Below are 9,513 nucleotides of genomic sequence, written 5' to 3' on the forward strand. Positions count from 1 at the left end.
TATCAATATGTAATAAAAGACGTGAGGAAATTCTGTCTTTTTTAAAGACAAAAATTTTTGAGGCGAAATACCCAAAAAGAAGTTTGTAAAAAATGTAATTTTATAATGGATGTTACATAATTAATAATTAGTAAGGAAATATTTTAATTAACACTACACACAATATATCTACATGTATGACTTCTTATACTGTCGTTTTTCTTCACATGCAGGGGGGCCGTCTAACACATAGAGATTGGCTAGGATTTCTAGTGCATTCTGTTATCAGGCCCTACATTTAATTTTATTAAATAGTTCGAATTAGTTAATATGAGACATTAATAATATCGTAATTATTTTTTTAAAATCATTGGTTCCATCATAGAGCATCTACAAATGTAACTACTTTTTTATCATGCACTTTATAGCTAAATTATGCTGATTTTAGTGCCCTTATTTAAATAAAACGGACAAAAAAATATTTTAAACGCCAGCAGACTACTTCTGGTTAAAGTACGTTTTTCAAAACCCACTAATCGCGGTTTTACAAAAAAGTCGCAAACTAACTTGACTATAGGTATATTCTTATTATTATCCTTCATCTTCTAGATGGCATATCGTCGCTGTATTTCAGAGCATTTAGTATCAATAGTTTTTCTGAAGTTTCAAACTGTCTTGATTATTTTATACTATTCTGTAGCCCAATCATTTGGTTCTCATGCTGATTTTATTCTCTTCTTCTTTTCCATATTCATCACATAATATTCACCTCGGCTGTTTGGCATTCACTTTTTTATCTGTGTTTCTTTATGGTTTTTTTATTAGCAACACTTTGTACTTAGATGTTGGCGTTAGCAAATTGGAAAATTAAAATTTCCCACTATTGATAGCGCGCAAAATCGCGTTGTTGGCGTGTTTCCTTCATCCTATAGAAACCCTGTGCTTGTAATCTTGCCTCCAAGGTACATAAATGACATGCTCTGATGCTTGTGTTGTGTGTGTGTGAAAAATTTGATCTTAATCCTGTTGTTATGTTTGGGTCTCTAATATCTTTAATGGATATTCTCTCGGTATATTACTCGATAATTACATTCGGTCGTAGGCTTTGGTTAAATCTCAAATCAGAAGCAGGTCTGCAGTATGCCTAATGCATTGGTAGTGGAGAGGTTTCTTGAAAATATCTGTTGTATGTTGCTTATTGTTTTAGGCCTATAGATCGGCGGTGTTTAACTGTTTTTTCTTCCTGCTTTATTTTTCAAAATTGTCTTATATTGAACTATTTTGTGTCCACTTGTACAATGAGAGTTCATCCGTTTTCACTTTCAAGTGTCTTCGGCGCCTCTCTTACTTGTTCTTCAGAGATTTTCTGTTTTCTTCTTAGATATTTTCCTATCCTCCCACTGGGTTTTCTGTATCTACATATCCATTTCTGAAGCAATTTCTCCCTGTTTCTTTTGTCACAGTTCTTGGCTGTAGTATTTCATTCGTTTCATGTTTCATATCTACAACATTTTTGTCTCTCTTGCACTTCTGCGTTTATCTCATTACAAATCTCTACCAGTATCTTTCTTTAGTTCCTAAAAGTATTTCAGAGATTTCAAAGTGTATTGTTGATACTGCTCCCTGGAATGCTGTTCGAAATGAGGTGTAAATATTTTTTTCAGATGTTTTCGTTATCTTGAACGGATCAATGTTTACTTATTCAGATTTTCCTGCATTTTTTTACTGCATTCTAGTGTTTGCATCGGACATGGAAAGTCGTTTATTCTTATTAATCTCAATGTTGATGAGGAAACTATGTGTTATGAATGAAGCAGTTATTGCAACCTTGTATTAAATAGTAGCAACTACTTGATAATAATGGGGCGAAATCAGATGTTGAATTCAATTTAGCAATATCTAATAGATCCAAATGCTTGCTTTCATGTAAACTGTTATAAGTGACTTCACCTCTAATTAGCAAAAACCTGAAATCTGAAAATCTCACAAAAATGGTATTAGAAATGGCAAACCAAACCAACTCGACGGTTCTCAAAAGAAGAATTTAGTAGCTGCTGGGTTTCTAATTGCTGAGTTTATTGCTGGTAAAACATCGATTTCCAAAATGTTTATGTATTTTAATCCAGTCGCTACAATCTAGACTTTTTATAGTTCAGACAACATTAAATGTCTACGATTCTTAAAATCAGCGTTTACGTATTCGAGACGTGCCGAGAAATGACTATTACGCCAATGAGATATTTCTTCATTCAATCAACCCAATAATTTTTCAGGAGCATTGTACTTTAAAATCATTTTAAAAATCAATCTACAAATTTTGTATACATATAATGCCAGGACACAAGAAGCTTTATGCCGTTAGCTGCTTTATAAAAGCGCAGTTTATTAAGTTGGCTAACCCAAGCTAATCGTATTATTAATATTTTAACAATAATTAAAAACTAAATCTAAATATTACATTACATTTATGAACCACTATAGGTGTTGCCTTAAAGACGTCATTCTCATATTTAATGGAAACTGGCAAACATTGCAGTTTGAATAATTTGTTCCAGGCAGTTATAATAACTAGTTAGTAATTGGCCTCGCATTCTGGAAAAATTGCCATTTTAAAGATTTTTCGCCCGTTTAAACTGGCTCGCGCGTCGCATCGTTAAATGTTTCTTACGGCGGCAATTTGATGTTTTCTTTCGAGATTTAAAAATATCGCTTCTTAAAGGTCTTATTTTTCTTTATGTACGGTACATAACTTTGTGGTATATCTCTGGCGCACACTTTACTTACAATCAAACTGTTGTGTGCACATGAATAAAAAATTCAGTGAACTCGATTTTGTATTCTTTGTCTTTACATAACTTGAAAAGTAGTATTTGCTAAAGTTTGTCAGGTTTCTAGACACTCGCTAGCAAGTTTATGTACTATAAAAATGTTAACTATTGACTGCTAACTTTGGGTTTTTAGTTTCAGATCTGCATTGGAAGAAAACAATCAAAAAGCTCCAGAGGGGCGACTTTTCCAGCCTAGAATGTCGCTGCTGGGAAAGCCCCTAAACTACAGAGCATCTCGTCGTGATGCCAGATATAGAAGATTACAGACCCGGATTCACAATTTTCTAGAAAGGCCTAGAGGGTTCGCATTCATTTACCATTTCCTGGTGTAAGTATCCATGGAGTCCCATTTAAAAATAATATTGCCAATTTTTTTCATCGTCATTCTTTTGAAAATTATTAAATTTGGTCAGCGTTACCAAGATAACTAGATTACTTACAAATGAATGCGCCAATATGTAAGGACTGTGGCTAAATTCTGCAAAGATGGAATTGTAGTTTTTTGTTTATAATGGTTTCGGACAGAGAAAGACAAATTGAATTCTATCTAACGGAAAAACGGCATGGTCGAGATCCGAAGTAGCTAAACTTTCTACAAAGTTGGAAGGTTTCTAAGTGATTTTAAAGCTCTACCCAAAATAAATCTTTGCCAACAAATTAATTAGAATCTTCTAACTCTCACTAAGTGCGAAATGGTTTACCTTATGCATATTATATTCAACGGAGTGAATAAATGTTGTTTAGTCGAACAAACCTGCTAAATTCATAAATTTGAAATTAAAATAAATTAGAAAGTATTATTACTATTACGCAAAGAAAAATATGTCCAAAACAATGCAGCGGTCGGAAAAGTATACCTAAACCACTTTACTTCATTAGTATTTGGACTCCGGCGGTATGTAAGAAGCACAGAAAAAAATTCTCATTCTCAAATAGAATTTGGTAAAAACCTACAGCTTTATTCGTAAATCATCATCATGTGTAATTAAGTCAAATAGAAGCAAATAGCAAACGGATCAAGGTGGTTTATAGCCTTTTTCGAATAGAAATAAAAATTGTTTTTATATATAAAAGCAAATGAATCATTTTACTGGTGCAAAATTCGTCATTTTAATCAGGGTAGGGGAAAGAAAAAAGACAGAAAGGGAAAAAGGAAAGCAAAATAAAAATAGTTTAAAACTTTAGTTTTACAGTAACGTTTAATGAAATGATATAAATTCCGGTAATGCGTGTTTTAATTACATGAGTTTTATCAAAACAATGCAGAATACATCACAGCACTGCTAAACATCACTTAATTACCTCACTTTACAACATCAGTTTCCAATGTTCACAGTGCCATTTGAATCTTGTATCACAACCTAAGGTTATTTAGTGGAAAAAGTTGATAAGACGGTAAAGAGCTAGACCATGTTCAAAATATGGCTTGATACAAACAGTTTGAGATCAAAGATAATATCTTAATGGTATTTCGGTCCTATGTGCTTATATAAATGCGCTTCCAGATGAGGTTAGTGTTTGGAACTCATATCGTAGTTTGATGTTAAAGGAGTGTTTTTCAGTTTAAAAAATTATAAAACCGTGAACCATTCTATTATTTGATATAAAATGTATTCAGGAGTTCAAGATAAAGGAAAATCGGTGCGGATTTTTTCAATGGTTTGCCATTCTTGGTTCTGGTGCTTGTTCCTATCAAACGTAACGCTGCATTCAGTATGACTTCAATAAATCTCCTTTCGGGATGTAATTTTGAACCACGACAACTCTGTAACGCTGACATTTAAAAAATAATTGTATTTCAAAACGATGTTCAAAGACATAATTATTTACTTTTCAAGATTATCGAAGATTACTAGCTGTTCGCAATGTCTACAGATCTACTGCTAATAATATAAAATTGATATTTTCTATTGCGAAAATTGCTCTGCATGTTAAACAGGAGCTGTATCTCAAGTCCAAGCGTAGACGATCATTTCTAAGTAGAAGTAGAGTTAGGGAATCAATTCATTAATTATACAGTCCTTCGTTGGCTAATCTGCAATAAGATTTGCATTTCCCAATCAGTGCTTACTGAACAGCCATCAAATGAATTGACTTGAGTTGTAAGTTTTACCAAATATAAGCTTGTTGGACAAATTGGCGCTTTTGGCGCTTTGAGGTTGAACTGCACACATAAAAGCATATATTTACTCAAACAGCAAGCAATTTCACTTAAGGCAACATAGACAAATGTCGGTCATTTAGGCTAGTAAGACGTTGGTCGGGCAACTTACCAAAGTACAGAAACATGTCCAAATCTTTCTGAGATATACAGCAAGCAAAGCTTCTACATTGATAAATAATAATCAAAGTACTTGCTTTGAGCAAGTCGACTAAGAAAATCCCCTAGAAATGACCCTAAATTTATTTAGAAGTTCAGGCTTCTGCTTCAGTTGTTTAAGATAATGTAATTTCCGTTTCGCAGATGGAAATGAAGATTAATTCTCCGGTGTCGCCCGCAGAGAAAAGAGAAAAATTGTTAATTTTATGTATCGGATATTTGCTCTAAGGCAATCAATAATAAAAGTAAAATAAATAATTGTTTCAAGTAAATTATATTGACTTTGATATGGAGAGGCGATAATCGACATGGCATAATTCCTAGATGTATGATGGCCACTTTATTAAGAGTTTCAATGACTTCTGCAATTATGGGTTTTTGTCTCGCATTATAAACCCTGCAATGCGGAGACTTATTCTAGCGCAGATTTTTCCGCATTTAAATAAACAGGACTAGCTATTAAAATTAAAAGCTTATTAAATTTGGGTTATGTATACAAAGCTGCACGTACACGCCACAAATCCCGGATGATGTAGGTAATAAGTTAAGGTATTTTTAATAAAGGCTGTGCGTCATTTGGCGCAACATGTGGATTGAATCGGTTTTGTAGGTAATTGTCAATTGCGCTCTACCAACGAATATTATAAAAATTACTATTTAGTATGCGTCAGAACCCAAAAGGTAAAGCTGCCAGAATCTTAAGGTAGGACAAAACCTTATAACCTGCTTATTGAGGATGCAATTTCCTAGCCTTGCAATTGGATTAACCAACACCTTTTTTTCTGCGCCGTAGCAATATAGTTTTGCTTTGCTTTGACGTAAAAAGCTATCTGTGTACGTTAAAGTATTTTCACAAATCTCTTTAGTGAGAAAAAATATATAACGGCATGCTTTCGAAACCCCCTAGTGATCTTTAAGAGAAAGCCCTAGGAGTACTTTAAATAACAGGGAACCCTGCTGATTAATGCGGATTAAGGCAATTCTGTCCAATTATTCGAGTCCTTCAAAGACCCCGTTGTGTTAGTTCTTAGATCAATGGGAAATTATTTAGGTTCAACTGTGATAAGAGTTTGCTTGTTTGTTATACATAATGCAGTCTATTCCTCGCAGGATTTTTACGTATAAAATTTTAATATGCCGCGTTAGTCGTCCTTAGATGAACATAATTAGTTATCTGGTTTGAAGTAAATTTTATCTTCTCTTCTATGGTGTTCTAATGTCGGTTTTTAAATCGTTCAACTCATGTTGACATCCACTTATGGTGGTCAAGTATCTTTGCACCTATATATATCGAACGTAATGCGTCGTTTGCTAAATAGAATCGGATATTGCAGGCAGACAGGGTTATCCAAATGTTCCACATAAAATTGATATATTTTTTTTAAAACGATTTTCCCTAAAATATCCGATGGTGTGCGTCACACCAATCTAAATATTCTGATATACTTAAGTCAAATTTCTCCAAATCGCTGGATAGATCTTATTGAATGGCCATCACGGTGACCGGATCTTAGTCCACTCGGTTTCCTAGTCCAGTGTCAACAAGCTAGATTCTAAAACATTAACGATCCTAAACACATTGATAGGAATGGAATTATTATTTCAGTCGATGATATTCCTAGTGTGAGTATAGGGCATATCAGAGGGAAGGTAGAAAACCTTTTCTGCATTCCCAAGAAAAGCAGTTGGAGTGGTTGGAGATAAAGTGGTTGGACATAAGGGATGATGGTTATCACCAAAACTTGAACAATGCTTGCATGAGAATTACGTGTTTCGGAATTTTTCGGAAAATTCGTATATAAAAATATCAAATTTATGGAGGACATTTGAATAACCCTGTACATTCGATAATCTGAGCCCGTTTCCAAAGCTTTATAATATTGTTTTATATTATTCACAACGTTTCGGTTCATTAATGCTTTTAATGATCTAATTAATGACAATCAATGATCAATTTTCGTGCTGTCCGATTGGATGCAAATGAAAAGCAAACGTTAATATGTATCCATACCAAACGCTATGAACCGTACATATTCTAGATAGCCATTTTTCTTAGCTCAGATAATATCTAGAATGACCACACTATGTATATTAGGGTCAGTCATTAATGATAATGTACGAATGCTGCTGAAATGCATTGATTCATAAATAATTAGTTAAAGCAAACAGATATATTTTATGATCAAATATGCTGCTCTGGAGTAGGTAAGTGTTCGATAACTCGAAACTCTGACTAATCAAATTTTACTAATGAACTGAAATAGAATAACTTTAAAATACTATATTGGAAGGAGGTACATCTAATAGTAAATTTTCTGGTTTGCGCAACGTGCCCACATATTTTTACATTCCCTTGGCAGTTCCACATTCTACTTCATATATATTTTGGGTAAAATAATCGTTTCAATCCCCGGAACACGACCTAACTATTTTCCAGAACTAAGTAACATTGTCATAAACATTTTTCATCGCTTATATTAACAGACAACGATCTTCAAGAACTGACAATAATGCTAATAATAATGTTTTAAAAAATTACATAGTCTTTTTCGACGGTTTACTCATATTGGTTCATACAATACACTTCTGGACACAATAAATATAATTCAATTTAAATATTACGTAGCTTTTATAGTTGTTAACAAAATACTGAAAATCGCTTTACAGCTAAAAAATGTAAAGAAGGTTTAAATGAAATAATATTTATCGTGTTCGGTTTTATTGACTTTCTATAGGGTGAATTAAAGTGCGATGTGATATGAAATTTAAATTTTTCTTTGCTTCTGGAAGACTAGTTATTAAAAATGCAGTTTTTATTTTCAGTTGTTTGGTCAGGTTCAGTTTTTTGGTCCCAACAGGTTGGCTATCGAAAATTGAGAACATTTTCTTACAAATGACAAAAACTTACTAAACTGGAAAAATGTTGAATAAAAAATAAAATATTGGAGATAATTGTAAGGTAGATGTTCTCTGAAGGTCCGGCAATTTCGTTATTTTTTAACTAAATAGTATTGGGACTGTAGACTTTGAGCCATTTACGAACAACCGATATCAACATACATTAAATTTAGTGTTTAATGGTCCTTTCTATTTTGCTGAGTTAAAAGTTTTCCACTTATTAACTTATTAAATTTAGCTGTGGCGTTTTTTTTTGTATTATTCGTCAACATATAGATATTTGCAATTTGTATGAATATATTTTTCTTTATTGCCAACGAATAAGAATGCGAATTTCCTGCTTAATATACACTCGGATCTTACAAATTAACAAATGAATGTGACGAGTCAGCAAACAGTTAAGTTTTTTCAATAATGCTGTAGACAGGTAATTTAAATGTTTACCTTTAGTTAATTTAAAAGCATTTTACGCAGCAATATTTCGTTTAATGGTCAAAAAAATAATAATTCTAGCTAATGGGGAATGTCCTATTTCTACCGTAATACCCCATTTGTTTGAATATTGCGGACACCGTATTTATGAAATGAGCTGACCGTATTTCCATAGTTTTATAAAATGCATTTCTATTATGCACCATTTCTCATTCGGGGTCGTTAACATCAGCTTTTAATAATACAATTTAAATTAAAGGTCTCTCCTGTCTGAAATAATTGTGTTCAAGTTTTCTACAAGCGCTTTATAAACTTAAGACGTAATGACGACGTATTAGCCGTGTCACAACCAAGATCTCTAAGGCCGGTTTCGGACCTATTAGTTCTCATCAGCTGTGCTTAGTTTGTATATCGTTTTCATAGCAAGAAACCTATTTTTGCACCATCCCACAAGACTGTCGTACTGATCTTTATTTTTTAGTTTATTTAACTTTTTTTACTCACCTTGTTTTGTTTCCATAAGCATTTTTTTGAAGTGATAACTTCTTGTGGCACGGTGGGAATGGATTAGAATACGTAACGGCGTCATTGCCTGGCATAGATAAATACAAGTAACTACGCAGATCTCTCTCGCACGCACACAGTCGCCCGTGAGTTCCAACTAGTTCCATTAGGCCGGTCGGCTATTATAATTAAAGACCGGATTTTAAGCATTTTGCTTATTGCTGAATTTTATAAGCAACCATTAGATTATTTAATTTCTAAACGAATTATACCAAACTAAGTATATTGCGATAGCTTTTATTATGCTTTTTTTGCTTTTTTAAAGTTTTCATGCTTTTTTGTCCGGTCGTGCTTATTTTGACTTTTTTCCGCATATTTAAATAATTTTAAAAATAGTACAAAATATTATACGGGAATAAATGTCCATATAAAGTAAATTTGGCAACTTTGCAAGGCGTCGCGTGATTCCCCGAAAAATCCGTTCGCACGTAGGTAATTCCCCAAAGTTTAGCCTTGGGCTATGGCAAGACTTTTGTTATTTATTTAGTTAGT

The 9,513-nt window shown here is 33.2% G+C and overlaps 1 protein-coding gene across 3 annotated transcripts in view; it reads left to right on the forward strand.

Annotated features, from left to right (window-relative positions):
* The window catches only part of LOC109533863 (potassium voltage-gated channel subfamily KQT member 1), a 69,233-nt gene that overhangs the window by 29,216 nt on the left and 30,504 nt on the right, over positions 1-9,513 (forward strand). For all 3 annotated transcript variants that reach the window (XM_019899369.2, XM_048666596.1, XM_048666598.1), the window contains one exon: positions 2,941-3,135. In XM_019899369.2, the coding sequence (XP_019754928.1) occupies positions 2,941-3,135 (195 nt within the window). The remainder of the gene's footprint in view (positions 1-2,940; positions 3,136-9,513) is intronic.

The sequence above is a fragment of the Dendroctonus ponderosae genome, unplaced genomic scaffold (genome assembly GCF_020466585.1).
Source record: "Dendroctonus ponderosae isolate FM_Combo_2020 unplaced genomic scaffold, Dpon_F_20191213v2 Dpon_F_20191213_1, whole genome shotgun sequence".
Lineage (NCBI taxonomy): Eukaryota > Metazoa > Arthropoda > Insecta > Coleoptera > Curculionidae > Dendroctonus > Dendroctonus ponderosae.